At 46.3% G+C, this 16,746-nt stretch overlaps 1 protein-coding gene across 1 annotated transcript in view; it reads right to left on the bottom strand.

Moving 5' to 3' along the window:
- TMEM104 (transmembrane protein 104) overlaps positions 1–16,746 on the bottom strand; it is a 43,745-nt gene that overhangs the window by 16,803 nt on the left and 10,196 nt on the right. The window contains 2 exon segments of the mRNA XM_050319101.1: positions 15,009–15,117; positions 15,868–15,967. Of these exon segments, the coding sequence (XP_050175058.1) occupies positions 15,009–15,117; positions 15,868–15,967 (209 nt within the window).

Below are 16,746 nucleotides of genomic sequence, written 5' to 3'. Positions count from 1 at the left end.
CCAGTGATACACTAACAGCTCCAAACGCTGTAAGCAGGCAGTGTTTAGAAAGCCACAACACACACAGACCAGGTTAGTAGAGCATCCCAAAGGGACTTTTAAAGACAAATATTCAACATTAATATTTACACATTGCTCTTTTCCGTGACTTCTTAAAGCAGTTTGAGAAAAGGTGTCACCAGAAGTGAAGAACTGGGACTCAAAGGGGCAGGATGACGAGCCTCAAGGTCTCTGTCGACCCCAACAGAGTCAGGGACAGAACAGAATCCAAGCTATTTTAAGACCAGTACAACCCCAAGAAACCTTTTTTGAGACAGTTTCAGAACATCTGCAAGGCAAATTGGAAATGCCTCGCATCACAAGTATTCTCAGACGACCAAAGTAAACCCAGAAGGGGACCAGGGGAGAGAACCCTCGATTTGACTCGTCACTCGGTGAAGACATATCCTGATCTGAGGCCATCACTTACACCAAGTTTTTTTTTTTTCTACTTGGAAAAAAAAAAGGACAGGAAGCATGCACAGAATTCAGATTTGTGAAGCAACTGATGGTTGTTGAAAAACACTGAAATCACACCGAATACACCACCACAGGCATAACTGGCAAGACTAAAATCTAAACCAGCATTAACAGTTATGACACTTCCATTTTTAACACAGAAGCCAACCAGCCAGTTAGAAGCCTCTTTTTCTTTTCCCCTTCTTTTTAATCTTCTCCCTCTTGTTCCTTTCTTCTAATCAGGAGCTTAACCCTACTCTTCTGCTCTCTACAGACTGCCACTCTGTCCTAGGACAGTGCACAAACCCCAAAGGACTAAATAAACTTTAGACTAAAGAGCAATGTAGGGCAACGACCCAGAGAAAACCATAGACACCAACTCTCTTACTGAAAATTATTCTTGAGTTTGTGACTAATCTTTTTCAACCTCGTCTTCCCCAAAACAGACGCTGCTCAACACAGCCTCCCTTCAAATCACGTTAATAGCTCCTGCGTCAGAAGGCGCTGAAACACAAAGAGACGGACGAAGGATGGTGATAATTAAGGAACAGGTGTCTGCTGCAAATGAGGATGCACCAGAACCAATTGGCAAAACAGCCCCTCAAACCATAGCAAGGATTGACACAAAATCACCGAGCACACAGCTGTGTGTGAAACCCAGATTTGCCTCACACACCAAGGAAAGAGCCGTGTTAAGGTAGATTTGGGACTGAAAAGCACCAAAAGCATCATCAGGTGCTGGGAGAACCTGTATCTCTTACATACTCCCCAACATCTGCTAAAGAAGCAGGAAGAATTCTTCTGATTTACTCTCCACTTTCTGCAGGGATTCTCCAGCACTCTAAACAATTAAATCCATTGAGCAAAGCTTTCAACTCTGCTCCTCTCTGGGCTTTACTGCTCAGCTCTCAGGGAACAGACCCAGGTCATTGTGCTTGAATGGTCGGATTCCCCTCCCATCCTTTAGCATGATCAGTATCTTCTGCTCTTAACAAGATCCTGGAGCTGGTCCAAAGGAACCAAGTGAGAGATTAATTCTAGTGCAATAAAAATTTATTACCTTTTCCACTTGATGCCCATTAGTGATCCAAGATGGATATCCATGGATCGATACAAACAACGCTAAGGCCTGCAATGAGATGAGGGTGCCCTGCTTTGTAGGGATTTCTGCCAACCACTTTTATGAAGGGAAGCCACAGCACACACTGGACTGCTTGGGAGGGGAAAGGCTGGGCAGAATAGGGCAGTAAACAGCCAGATTAACATAATTTTGAAGTGCAGTGGTGCACAGCTCCACTGGATTGAGCACAGGGCAGGACAAAGGGGTCAGCTCCTCACCAACAGCCAGGACACAAGGAGCAAGGACTTAGTCCCTGGATTAGAGCTAATCTCATCATCAACCCTCAGAAGAGTCCCAAGGCCAGGAACCCTATTAAAAACATCCCCAAAAGCATGAGAAGAGACCACAATGCTTAGCAGGAGGATGTCTACTTTCTCTACCTCGCTGTGCCAGACACCTCAATGCTCTTATGACCCATTAAGTTAATTAGTTTCATAACTTCTCCCTAAGGAAAAAGTAACCCCAAATACGCACCTCACACACATACCCAAACTTTCCACCCGATGTTTCCCAAGCTCAGGTCTCTCCCAGAGGAAAATAATTTACAAGGTGCTTCACTACACATGTAATTCAAACCTACACAGAAACCTGCACCAGTCATGCCTGCCAGAAATCAAATATGCAGAGCCCCGACACATCAAAAAGCTCCCCAAGTTTTCCAGTTCACCTCTTGAGCCAGCCATGATATTTTCTAGGAGTTTATCATTCTCTTCCTAAGATTCAGCAAATTAACCCAAGGTAGAATGAGCATAGTCTACTGTGATTAAAGATTTTTCTACTAGTGAAGTAGTTTCCTATTAGAAACAAGCAGGCACATGTGGCTGATTCATTGCTAAACTCAAAGAAGGTAAGGGAATGCTTCCCTGGGCTAAGGAGGAGAATTGGATCTATTAAATACTGTTTATATTCACAGGATGGCAGAGGGAAACGTTTACAGTGCTTTTGCACAGGGCTGCCTATTAAGAGTGATTCCCTGATTTCTGTCCAAACTCCTCCATTAAACAGGAAAGGCCAGAAAAGTCCCCAGGCTCATAGTGGAGAGTATGTGGAACCCACACATAGCAAATAAATGTAAAATCCTTTATTTTTCTTTCCTTTCTTATGCTGAAAAACAGCATGAAGATCCAGCATGCTAGTGACTGAAAAACCACTGTTTTTCTTGCTTTTACTGACATTTTCAGTCAGTAAATGAGAAGCCAGTGAGGGTAGAAGAAAGAACAGCAGCTTGTCACCCTGGATTACACTCTTCCCCACAGGTTAGTAGGAGCCACAAGCAGCACACCAGCTTCTTCAACCCCTGGGAGGGTCTTCAAATCCATTCCTCCCACCGAGCCAAGCCACAGCAGTACAGGCACCAAGGTTTGGGAGGTTCTCTGAGCCCGCAACTCAGCTGACACCACTTTCCAAGCCTCTCTCTGCACCTGTCAGCTCCCAGTATTTCAAAATGAAAAAGCAGGCTGGTCAACTCGAGTCTTCTTGCCACAGGGGGAACTAGCTAGGGCTTACCATTGCCTGGAATATATTTTTATATATTTTTATATATTTCTAAAAGTATATTTTATTAAAGCTCTTATGATAAAACTTGGTTATGTAACCTTGTTTATTGGCTTATCTTAAAAAAGCAAGAGTAAGATCAAGCGTTAATAGGACATCTGGCTGGTTTTTATCAGCTTAGTTTCAGCCAAGAGGACCACCAAGAGAGCTCTCAACCACTAAGTGATGGCCAGCTAATGCCAAGAGTCTTTCAGACCATACAAACATGCTTCAAGCCAGTCAGAGGGCTGTTTGACCAAACAGGTTCTTTATTGACCTGAAGGGTCCATCCATCACTCTGAACCAGTACAATTCAATAGCTTTCATCTGCTTCCCAGCATGTGGCTTTTACAGAGGCAGCCAATACAGCTCAGGAAGCACAATTAGCATCCCAAACGTGGCTGATTCATGTATTAGATGCAGTAGTTACAGCATTATGGCTAGTGCCTGCATACATTTGCAAGAGGACCATCTCAAAAGCCAGCCTCATTCGTAACTGTCATCAGAACTTGCTTGTTTTTATGCTCCACAAAGTCATCTGTAAGAATTGCATCTGTCTTTGGTGCTTGCCAAGTAGCGAATTAAAAACAGTAGCTATTGCTTCTTCTTGATTCAGAACCTGGAAACGTTCAGACAGGTTGGGTAGAAGCAGGATATTTACCTGAGCAAAGTGAGACTGTGAAGATTAATCTTGTTAAATGCAGCAAATGCACCAGGAGCAGAGCATAAAATTTGACAGGTTTTGAATAAATGCATTTATGCAGCACAGGGCTGTCATACCAATGAGAAGTTAATAAGTTCCAGATAATGGGGCAATGATCCCTCAGTTTTAATGTGAAGATAAGAGGTAAAAGAGATGTTGTAGTGCTCACTCCTTTAAATATCTGTCTCCCTTTGGGCCCCAGCCACCCTGCCTTTTCCTCTTTTCCTCCTCTCAGCCTTCCACACCCTCATTCAGAAACAGAACCCACCCCAAACCAAATCATTCCTTGGAGTTCTTGCTTCCCCCCTTGATAGAAGTGATGACATGTCAGACAAGCTTCATTTTAGGATGGTACCAACTCCATCTCTGCAGATACTGATGTTTAGATTTCACAGCTGCTGAGCAATAGTACCTCTGTCCCGCAAGACAGAGCACAGCAATAACCCCACTGACGGGGGGCAAGCTGACAACTGATGAGAAAGTCCCTGGTTTAACAAAATGGATCACTCTCCTTGGAAGACTTTGACACCTTGGCAGGAAAGCTGAGGGTCTGGGTGCTTGATCCAGGCCTGTGGGTACACAGCATTCCCACAGCAAAGCATGACACCGACAGACTGAACGAGCACTTCCCAGAGGAAGCTTTGTTTGATTCAGGGCTCAGGGAAAGTCTCCTTGAGCGTGGCAGGAAAAAGCAGACATTTCTTACATGCTGTCAGAAGTGGCAACTCTGACACCCGCTCTGCTTCTGCAAGACGTCCCCGAGCTCAGAGCTGTTTCACAACTCAGATGAGCACTGGAAGGGACAGACGAAACAATCCAACAAAACCAGACTGCGCAAGAACAGAGAACAAACGAGATGTCAGGAGAACCAGGATGCTCTGTTCCCACCTCAGGTGCTTTCCACTAGAGTGTGTTACATCTAGGAAGAAAAAAAAAAAAAAAGCCCAAAAAGCAAAACTTGATTTACCAGCATGGACACAGGTCAGAGGTTTTATCCCTGGTTAGAAGGCTGAAGCAAACCTATCGTCTTCAGTTATTTCTTAGGAATTGGTGTCTGCTCACATCCTCAACCGAATGTTTAGGGCTGACTTTGGAGAGAAATAATAAATGCAAGGTGCTTTCTCCACACCTGTTTGGGACTCCTAGATAGAGAAAACAGCTTCATCACACTGCAGCTCCAACACACACCTGCAGCCTCTGGTAGCTCCTCTGCACCCACTTCAAGTTGTGCTACTCCACGGCAGGCTCCAGTCACTCCTGCCACAGCCTCAGTACTTTTCAGAGAAAACATCTCAAGGGAAAAGGGTCTCGAACACTGTGTCCCCTCTGCCATCTCTCCTCCCCTTCACTGGGGTGACAAGGCCATGTTTCTGTCCTGCATGAGCTCATATCTCGAGCTAGAGAGCCAGATGGCCCATCAGTGAGGGCGGCGATCCAAGCTTTCCTTGGTAAAGCTTTACCCCTCGCAGTGGACAGTACAAATATAAATACATGAAAAGAGTCTGATTGTTCAGGAAGGAGCTTTTTAGAGAGATGGGAAAAAAAAAGCTGAAAATCCACAGTCTCTCAAGGCTGGAGGCAGGGCTGCAGCAGGGGCTGTGCTGATAGGCAGCAAGTTATCAGCAGACAAGCTGTTATGAAGCTCAAAGTTGGTTGAAAAGAGATAAACCAGCTACAGAACAAGGATTGCTCAAAGAAGTTGGGAGGCAAGAGGAATTTTAACCTCCAGATCCCCTGTAGAGTCAGGAAGTCACAATGGAGGGAGGATGCAGCTGCCAGACATCCCACAAGGAATATTTATAGATAAAGAAACAAGGGCAGTAACGCTTTGGGTACAGCAGGCATCTGCTGCCACAGCAGCTCCGGTAATTAACGTGCCGCTCTCGGGACACCTGGCAGAGGTTTATAGTCATAACTCACAGGAGGCGTATTCCTGGCACTGAGGAACCTTCCCCCACCTTTTTCCCCAGTTCCTTCAGGCAGGGAGGAGGCATCCTCCAGGAACTAAGACCTCAGCTGCTGCCAGGCTGGCTTTTGCTAGCGAAGCGAGTGACTTTTCACCCACTCACACCTACGGTACCCTTTAAGCTGGATGCTGCCTCTCATGGTTCCAGTGCCACAGTGATCCCAGAGGCCCTTCCAAAACGGAAGACCTTCTGCAAGAGATGGAAAGAAGCACTTGTATCCCCAAAGCTACCGACTTCAGCGGATCTGAATATTATCTATAGATTTTCAAAGGCTCTAGCCCACCACCAGGTTTTGATTTTGACTGCTCAGCCAGCAAAGAAGTGTATTTGTCCCAGCTCCTGACAAGTTCTGACCTTGCTGGGCATCCAACACACCAAGGACAGGCAAGTAACTGAGCAGCCTCTATGTGCAGCTCTGGGAGGCCAAGGCAGAAGCAGCACACAGACAGCAAGGCAGTACCTGAGGGTGCTGCTCTCCTCTCCCTTCCCCACCCTCACTCAGGTCCACAGCCTGTTTCTGGAGCTGGCCCATCTCTTGAGCACCAGAAACTTTCCACTTTGGAAAGAACGCTCTGGAATACTGAGTTCTTCCTCCACTTAAATTGAAGGAATTCAGGCACAAAGTGTTTTCAGAAAGTCATTCTGTGCAAAGATTGCATTCCCTGGCACACCTGGGGTGTGCAGGACCACAGCCAGCGGCAAGCTTGCACTCTCTGGGGTAAATACACTTCCATTATCATTTTTCACAACAAGAGAAAGATAGAGGCCAGCAATAACCCCGAGGTGACTGGCATCTAATTTTTCATCATTGGAGTATTTATGGCACAGCCGTTTGCAGCATCTTGTAATCACTTTACCGCCTCCTTGACCCCTGGCTCCCCCTTATTCTGCATCTCCTAATTGCATCTGAACAAGCAGGAGGGAAGCAGCAAAGTGGATGGATGCAGGAGAGCTGAATGGTTGGGTTGTGATACTTGGAAGGACAGCAGAGGAGCTGCAGAGCCAAGTTTGGCTGTACCCCCACCACCAGCTTGCTTTGATCTCCCACAGGGTAGGAAAGTGGAGCTTTCCTCCTTCCTGACACTGGGTGACCTTGAGGAGCTGTCCCTTGCCTGCCCAGTTTATTAGCAGCATAGGAGAGATTAATGAGTTCCCTCCAACAAAGTGCGAGGGCATCATCTTTATACGCGGATACTTCCCCAAATTCCTGCATATTTGTAGCCTCTCCTGGCAGGGCACTGGCAACTACAACAATATTTATATTGACTACAGAAGCCCCTGGGATAGACAGCACTAAGTGAGGGAGATGTGGACCAGCATGACACAGATGCACAGAGGGCCCTGCAAACATATCAAGCTACAAGCTGCCAGGGGTAGGAGGTACTTGGGTTCTGCAAGGATGAACGTTCCTGAAAGCCACTAACCCCTTGTCTGCCACAACACCAGCAGTGCCCCCACAACGAGGCCGTTATTTTCAGCTCTTTACTTTTTCCCCTACAAACTTCTCAGTTGAGTTTCACAGGATTCTCCAGCTGCCTGGAGGATTCAGCTTCAGGGACAGCATTAACCCGATCACTGTGTCAGGCAGGAGTTGCCTGAAGGGAAGGAAACATCCTGCACTTTGTAACTGCTTAGCAGCAGCACAAAAGAAGAGATAAAGCTTTGGTGCCCAGGGCTAGTGGGGTGTCTGTTGCTCCCAGCCTCCTCCTCCACCTTCCCTGTACAGTGCACCCCAAACTGGTGCAACAGGCTTCGGAGATCAGCTCTGCCCCAGAGCATTATACCCACTTCAACTTACAAGATAAATCCCAGCTGCATTATTTGTATTTATAGTCCTGCTTACAGAAGCATGAGCCACGTGTGGGATTTGCTGATGTAGTCCAAAAATCCACATTTTTGGACAAGAGCGTCAGTGATCTCACCCAGACATAAAGCGCAATTTAGGATGATATTAAGAAGTTGCAGACTTTTTTAGGAGTATAAAGAGATACCAGTCTGTCCAGAGCTCTTTCCTCCCCAGCCTCTGGTAATGTTTGAAGAGGCATAACTGCACAGTTCTCCAGCCCTGGTGCTTTCTACCTGTATATTAAGGAATTAAATGATCATTTCAGGGGATGAGAGATCAAGACTGCTGTCTTACTCAAAAACGCTGATGTGAATCAGGCAGGCAGCAAGGTCAGACCTCTGTTTAAAAACAAAGCTGGTGTTAAAGTACCGAACAAAATACTGGAAAATATGCTGTTGAGAAAAAGGCTTATATTGCATTTCCCAGGGGAGCGTTTAAGCTGACTTAACAGGTCTTCTCCAACTCTGGCTTCTAGGATGCTGTCTCTACCACTGCACAAAATAACACTGCACAGGGGATATTTATTACTTATTTTCTACAAGTGTTCTGAAAATGAAAGATTTGTGAGTCTGCTGGAACAGTCTAGTCCAAGAAAGGAATTTTAAAAGGCCCTTTTCAAACCGTTACAACTTGGTGTAGGGAGCGGGTGATCACAGATATCGGTTCTGACACCTGCCCTATTTGGGAAAGATTGGTCTCCAGTATCAGGAGAGAACAGTGTCAGCTTTGGTGCCTCGCTGTCCAAGTGAGCTGACTCCAAAGGACAGCTTTATTCAGGGAAAGCAGCAGCGTGGCCTCTCAGCCTTGCCAGGGTGGCTGTGCTGGGAAGAGGGGCTGTGGTTTGAGCCCAGTACCGCCACTGGTGAGTTCCCACCTGCAGGAAGTGCCCAAAAGCAAACAGAGAAATGTGTCTGGGCTCACCAGCGGCCTCTGCCCATCACATCAGCCACCTTGCTTCTCTTAAGGGCTGGTAGCCCCTGCAGCACACCTGGCTCGGCTTATAAGCATCAGCACAGCACCCCTCCCTTCCAGACAGCCCTTGCCAGCCTGCTGGAGGTGTGGCAGGAGAGGAACAGGACTGGGCCTTTGGAAAAGCTCAGCATCCAAGTGACAGCACAACCTAAGCTCCACTTAGGAAAAACCCACTTCTCATTATGAAGTGAACAGACAGCTCTGTACAGAAAACAGATTCCAGTCCCCTGCAATATTGATTTTCCAGTGAAAAGAGACAAGCTAATCAATTAATGCTAGTTGCTTCAATCCGTGGTCTTGCAGCTGCTTCACTCTGGTACCAAAGGCTGACTCTCCCACCCAGCCCTAGCAGCAGGGAGCTTTGCCTTCTGGCTGATGTTTCTTTTACTCAAAATGCCATCATTTACAAGGAAGCAAGAAAAATCACACATCAGAAGCTGAACTCCAGCTCTTAGGTCACTAGTACAACAAGTTTATATTTCATTCCCACAACACCACACTTGTCTGCCTCTCCTCCTGCCAGCTCAGGATGAACCTGTTATTCACAGGGCCAGTTATTATCTGAAGTTCCCTTTGCATTAGGAAACACAAGGGTTGTGGGAACCTCCAGAAGAGCCAGTTCATCTGTCACAGGCATATGATGAGCGAGCAGTCAAAAGAATTTATTGATGAGCCCATGGAAGAATGGACCAGGATGAAGGAGGCAGGATTTATGCCATATTAACAAGGCTGTGTGCCAATTTCAACCTATTAGTTGCACAATAAAAAGAGCTGAGACTTGCCTTCCCATCCCGCATCCAAACACCATTTATTTTAGCTGAACTTGGCTCTTGTACTTCTTCAACCACTTCAGACCAAAGCAACAACTTAACTGACCTTACTTTTTGGAAGCTGACTAGATGAGAGGCATTAGAAGACTCCAATCAGCCCCTGAGACTGGGCTTTTAGCCAAGCAAAGCTGTATTTCAGAGGCACCTGTAACAGTTAGGGCTACTGAAATTTATGCTTAATGCAGTTCTAATTCCTCTCCTGCCAGAGCAACGGCTCAAAACTCAGGTGCCTGTGTACACAGTAATGGCACAATATTCTGGATCCTTGAGAAGCTTTTCCCTATTTTGAAGGCTTTCAGAACTTGCATAAGTAACAGCTGCCTTTTTTGCACATTTGTTTCTATTTCTATATCAGTATCATAATAAACCACATCAAAGCATTTGTGGTAAGGAATATAACGCAGTATTTTTGGCAAGAAGGTCTTACCATGAATAACTTCTTATAGGATATGCAGGGTGACATGCTAATAGTGCCCCAGTCCTGATGCATCCTTACTGCAAGCTGAGGTAACCTAGAACACAACAATGCTACAGTTTAAGCAATTTATTTAAACAAGGTGATGGCTTCACACCATCAGGATAAACTTCCATCAGCTTTTCTTTCTTTTTACTGGCTCACTCTGGCAGCCCAGGACAAACGACCCAGGCCTTTTTCACTAAAGTGCTACAAACTCAGCCCTCCCTGCTCCAGCTCCAGCCAGTGAGGCAGCTTCCTTCCTCACCACTGGTTCTCAAGGTCTCTAGACACTGAGACCTGTAAGAATGAATATCCAGGAGATAGCAGCTGTGACCCATTTATTACCGGATGCTGCTGCAGGGCACAGCTGAGGAAGGCAGGGCAGAGAAACAGCACTTGCTGCAAAGGGAGCGGCGGCGCAAACCCAGGTGCCCTTGGAAGCAGCACTCTGCTCGCAGCACAGCTCCAGCTCTGTTGCTCCAGCTCCCAGTTGGCAAGAGACAGCTTAGATCAAGCATGGATGTTCAAGTACTGCCATGAGGGCTCCTCTCATAGCACTGCTGGGAGGCAAAATACAAAGCAAAAAAAAAAAAACCCCCGAAAAAAAAAGCAACCGAGGCCAGAAGGCAACCACAGACAGGCCACAAAAGCACCGCGCGCTGAACAAGCCAGTAAAGCTGCCCTAGTGCAGGTAAACACATCTGGAAAGATCTGTTTTGACAACGAAAATCAGGGCTACCTTTACCCAGAGCAGTGTGAAGGCACAGCTGGGAAGGAGAAACACTGAGGAGGGAAGCAGAGCACGTACACCAGCGGCACAAAGCGTGGCGCTCCAGCCCAGAGCCGGAGCGGGCCGGGAAGGCAGCACCGCGCCTGGACGGGATCTACATCAACACTTATCAGCACAGCCCTCGCATTTGCCGATTAAGTTCTGCTGGCACCGAGCAATTGTACGTGTGTCCTCAGACTACCTCCTCCTCACCCCCCTGCACAGCCTCCCGCAGCTGCAGCCCAGCCCCACTCTGGTCACTGATCAGAGCGTCGGGCCGGGGTGACATTGTCCCCTCCTGAAGAGGGACGGTGAGCGCCTGCGAGCCCGCTCATTTTATTCACTGCACAAGCACGTTTCCAACTGGGATAATCTCCATTAAACCATCTGCGCTCCCATCCTCGCCCGGCCTGCACCCGCTGGGCTGCCTGCGATACTGCAGCATCTGTGAACCGGCACAAGCGGATGCCGCGTCCCTTTCCCAATCAGCTAAAAAAACCAACAGAGACTCAGACAGAACAGATGCACCTGGGAGCTCTGACGCGCTACCGAGCCAGGCTACCAGGAGTACCTGTGCCAGTGCCTCTCCTCAAAGGCATACGGCTCCCCTTGAGAATTTAAGCCATTTCCTTTCCATCATGGGGAGGCACCATGTCCCAGATTGCCAGGAGAGGAGGGCTGAAGAGAAGGGAGTAGAGGTTTTAACTTCAACAGCTGCCCTGGTGCAGAAGAGAAGCGTCATTTGCCAGGTCATGAAAGCAGTTTGGATCAGACACTCCGAATGGCTGCTGATCCCCAGGATTTAATCTCTTATTTATTTCAGTATCTGCTTTCTAGAAACAGAGGCTATCATGTCACGTTTCTACATCACTGGAACAGACAGACAAGGAAGCATTATGACCAAAGATCTGAAACTGAAATCCACTGCCCCTGCCCCACAGGTTCCACAGCAGAGGCCCCGTGGACCTTACAGAGAGCATGATAAAGTGACTGCACTGAAGTGTGAATTCAGCAGGGAGAGAACACGACCCCGTCCTCAGCATTGCCAGAGACAGCCAAGGGACTTGGGAGTCACTCCAGCTGTCGAGGACATGACAGGGTGGTGATGGATCTGAAGCAAAGATAGAAAGCCATCGATCTGCTCTAACTGTGATCAGTGCTTGCCTTCAACAAGGTCGCTGGGCTGCCCAACACACACCTTCCTTCCAGCCCATTTGGCCTGTGGGGTCTTGCTCTCACAGGCATGGAATAGCATGGGAAGGCTCACCCTTTAAACCTCCCAGAAAGGAGGCAAATACTAGCAGCAAGTGATGGGACAGGAGAAATCTATTTACATATTTCCTGCACTTGCCTTCACTTATTTGTTTTGCAAGGCTTTATTTTCCAAAGCAATTTATAAACAAGAAGCGAGACAGCCATTTGTTCAGACAAAGGTTAATAGGGGCCTAGTGGTCTCTGAAGACTCTGCAGTCACACTTAGGTGTGAAATCCTGGAACAGCAATAAAGATGCTGCACAGACAAGGAAGTCTCAAGAGAAGAATTTAATCTGTCTAAATAGCCTCATTATGTACATAGTTTTCAGCTTCCATTCACAGTAATCAGTGCAGAGACAGCTTCCAGAGGCCTTTTTGGACAATAAGGCGTGAAAAAGGATTTTTACGTCAGTCATTATTCCTCTCTCCATCCCCAGCTTGAAGAGTAAATGTTTGAAATTATTTCTGTTGAAAAGAAGACACGGTGTTGGGAGAGAAAGAGTCGACAGGAGGAAGGCAGCACAGGTCTTTGGCAGACTGGTGGGACTTGGCACAAGGCAGCTCCCATTGGCACCATTTGCCCAGAAAACCTCAAATAGATTATTTCTCCTGGTAGTCCAAAATAGGTTTTCTGTGGGGTCATGCACAGAGTATGAAATATAATACTACATATCCAGAGAACTGCTTCACTGGAACGGGCAAGAGGTTCCAGTTACATCCACCCATCTTTCTCCTAAAAGTCATTTAAACCTAAATACAGTATTAGGATGAGGTAAGAAAACTAGAGGCAGACATCTAGGACAAAAGGGCTGATCCAAAAACTCAGCTGTTTTCTTTTGGGATCACAGTGTCCATCTGTCCCCTTGCCACAGGGGAACTTAGTCTGCAAAAAGAGACCTTGTTTGTCCACTGAAACGTGGAACCCGAATTATTCCATCAAGCAAGAATTCAACAAAGAAAGTTAAGACAACAGAGCAAGTTCTCTGTGGGTATGATCCCCTGGGACCAAGCTGTGCTCTTGATGCATCTCATCCCTCCTCATTGTCACGTTGCCTTTTCCTCTTCAGACAAGCAGGTTTCAGCTTTTCTCGCATGGTCAAAACTCTACTTCTACACATGACAAAGCTTGGACAAAATGTGTAGAGATAATTACAATGGTTTACTACTGAATTTTTTACTTGAAGTCAAGTGACTTCCTCCTCCTGCCCTCCCATTCCCAGGTTTCTCTCAGGAAGTTCAAGAGCTCAACTGGTCACTAGTTGTCCACATTGCAAACAGGACAGTGGGGAAAACATTAACCCAGAGAGAGGGAAAAATATGACCCATCACAGCCACCTGAGAGGCAGCCCAAACTCGAGGACGTGGTCAGCACTGTGGTCTGAATGTTTTATAAATGATTACATCTCTTACCTCTCCCTACAGAAGTCACCATCATCTCTGTTTTCTGGAGAATGAAACCACACAGGTCAAGCAGGGAGTGGGACTAGCAGAACTGGAGGTAGAACAAGTCCCAGTTTACTCCCATACTGACCCAGTAAGAAGCATTAGAGACCTTAATAGAAAGGCACTTGGAGGTCATGCTGATACCCAGCAGACCCCTGAAAATAGTGATGGTGAGAATTGCCCCCCAGCAGTAACCCACCACAGACTGGTCTGTTCTCCCCCAAACAATCCCTCCCTCCTTCTAAGGGGCAGCAGAGAAAAGCACTGAAACCCCATCCCAGTCACTGAGCAGGAAAGGATTAACCACTAGCGAAGACTTTGCAGATATTTATTCTCCAAATCCACAAGACAAGCAGAGGGAAAAGCTCCTCTGAGAGTTATGTACACAGACTGCAAGTCTAATGCTTACACAGTCTTAATTTTTTTAATTTTGCAAGTCCTAACAACAATTATCTTCATGAATTATAGACATAATATCCGAGAGATGCAGGCAGTAATTAATGCATGTCTGCCTTTTCTGACTAGCTCCTTCTGCTGGGTCAGGGAGAGTTATTGAAATTCAGGAAGGAAATCTTCAATCTTCTGGAAGTTTTAAAGAAACAGACCAAGACACAATTTAATAAAGCAATAATATTTCTCTTAAATAATTAAGTAGACTTCGACATTCACTAATATTTCTCAGGCCCAGCTCTTATTTCTGCAATAACGCTGGAACAAGTGTACTCAGGGATGTGATCCACTGCACGTCCAAAATGTACTAACTGCAAAATTGCCTCAAATAGCCTTTACCTCTGGATTTCTCTGTGCACACACAGCCAGCCTCACTCCTTTTTCCTGCAATTCTCACCAAGACCCTTAACAGAAGCCACACTATCCAGTACTAACATCGCTCTCTCTTCTCCTTTTGCCCTACCAACATGTCTCCAGGTAGGAGCACTCAACACTCCCCAAGTTCTAGAAATGCCACATTCATCATCCTTTGGGAAAAACCCTGGTTGCAGAGCAGAACCCCAGCACAGTAATAGATGCAATAGACAATCCTGAACTAGACAAAGCTATTACTAAAGCAGCATACAGCACTGGATGTTGTCTAGGCTGGCTGTTTCCATCATCTTTCAAACAGCAGATTCTCCTGCAGCATTAACAATTTTATTCACATGAAGAATGGACTCAATGATCCTTGTGGGTCCCTTCCAACTCAGGATATTTTATATTCTAAAGCAGTCGAGTGAGCTTAATATACTTCAATATCTTGACAACAATTACCCCCAAGTGAATATTACTTAGCCAGCCACTGAAAAACCCAATGAAGAAAAACCCAGCCTTTGGCAAGAACATCTCACCTGCTTAAGCAATATAAAACTACACAACAAGATGGACAGAACTCAAACTCAAAACATTAAGTATCATTCTGATGGCCAAGAAGTTCACACATAGCCATGTCACCAAGAATAGGAAGGAGGTATTTGGCCAAAAAGGCCAGATTGAACCAAAAGCTTCACACTGTGTTGTTCACTTGAACTTCAACATTATCTCTCCAGGGAAAAAAAGAAATCTTTATCACTAGAAGCAAAGTTTAAGTGGCAACAGTGGCCATCCCAGTTCCAGAAACTCACCAGGTACAGCCTGTAAGCATCAATCCGCCGAATTGGCCCCCAGCACTTGTCCGTGTCGTTGTACTTTGTGCCATCTCCAACACTGCAAGAATGGTTGCCAGTGACACTGCTGGGAAAGGAGGGAGAACAAAAGACAGTAATTAACTCCTAGCAGATGTCTTCCCCTCTCCTGCATTCAAGAAGGAAGAATGAGCAGAGGCCGTTCCTCCCTCCTGCTTTCTGGACTGTGTAACAGAGCAAATCACCGAGTACTGGGCATTTAAAATTCTTGAATTGCCTGCACTTATTTGCAAGATTGGTCATTTTGTCATCAAGCTGGTGAGTTTAGGTCATATAGAGATCACTGAGGTTTTCCATTTCCAAGATACAAGTCCAAATCCAGCCCAGCCCAGATTTGATCAAACCAATCTTTTTCATTATCTGTTTCTGTGATAAAGGCATCACTCTCAGTCCACTGCTAAGTCCATATAACATCACCACTCTCTGGTTGCTGACTTAATAAGTATCACACATCTCAGCCCTTACCCAAAGAGACAGAGAAGCTAGAATATTTCAGAGTATTGCCATCAAACTTTTGAGCAACAAGTGCCATGTCTACAAGTGCTAGAGCTGGAAGTGCTTCCCACCTGAGGGCTCTGGAATCAGGTCAGCTACTTTGCAGGCAGGCAGCAGGCACTCGGGTGGGGAATACAGACAACTTCACCTTCCCACCCACAAGAGATGAGCTGTACTTGAGTCATTTCTCCACTTTACTCTTCAGAAAGTAGAGCTGATCCCAGTGAGGTTTATAACCCCATCACATCCAAAGCCTGCCCTCCTCCCCGTTAGCACCCAACCCCTCAGCAATAAGCACACTTACCAGGTCACCTGCATGAGAGAGACTGGTACTGCTGCTGCGTAGATTGCCAGATCTCCATAGAGGTAGATAATTATGCAGAAATAGAAGAGATTGACACCCACTGCAGAAAAAGGAAATGTTATCCAGACACTGCACAGAAACTCTTGTACTCTACAATTCAAATATACAAAATTTTTAAGATCTTAAAAATCGCCATTTGCCCCCATAGTTTACTTCCTTCTGCAGCAAACTCCACCCAAGCTCAGGGAACTCCCCACGGCACAGGATCTGATGGGGCATGAGGGGCCTCAGAGCTCCACTCTGCTTCCTTCAATACCTGGCACTGACACTAAACCCTCTAGTTCAAGCCCATCCTGCAGTCAAGACCAACAGGTCTCACATAAGTCACCTGCCAGACGAAGCTGTCAGCTTGGAACAGCCACAGGCAAACATCCAGCTGATGCTCTCAGACTCGGTGTGAGCACAGTCTGACAAACAGTGAAATGCAGAGAGAAGATGCTTTTAGTCTCTGCTGATTCCAGACCCTCTGCTTGCAAACCTGCAGGACCTTCACATTAGGGACTTGGCCCTGCAGAGCTCAGACTCCACAGGGCTGAAATGGAGCTGCTTTGGAAGATTCCCTACCACTGGCAACTTGAGCCAAGATACAATTCTGCAAAGCTTTAAAACTCTGTTTCTCAGCCCTCTTACCCTTCCACCACCACATATGCTGTTCATGCCCCTACTGATTTTTTGGGTGTTTTTCTTTTTCTTAATTTTTTTTTTTTAAAAAAGCTTGCCCTGGCTTCACCTAACAGATTAAAAGACTCTTGCACAAATTAATTGGGTGCACAGAACAGCCTTACTGGGGCACAAAAAGATACTGCTGTGGAGGGCTAA

The sequence above is a fragment of the Myiozetetes cayanensis genome, unplaced genomic scaffold, assembly GCF_022539395.1.
Source record: "Myiozetetes cayanensis isolate MyiCay16 unplaced genomic scaffold, myiCay2020 scf22, whole genome shotgun sequence".
Classification (NCBI taxonomy): domain Eukaryota; kingdom Metazoa; phylum Chordata; class Aves; order Passeriformes; family Tyrannidae; genus Myiozetetes; species Myiozetetes cayanensis.
The sequence above is the reverse complement of the archived record's forward strand: the minus strand, read 5'-3'. Positions and strand labels throughout refer to the sequence as shown.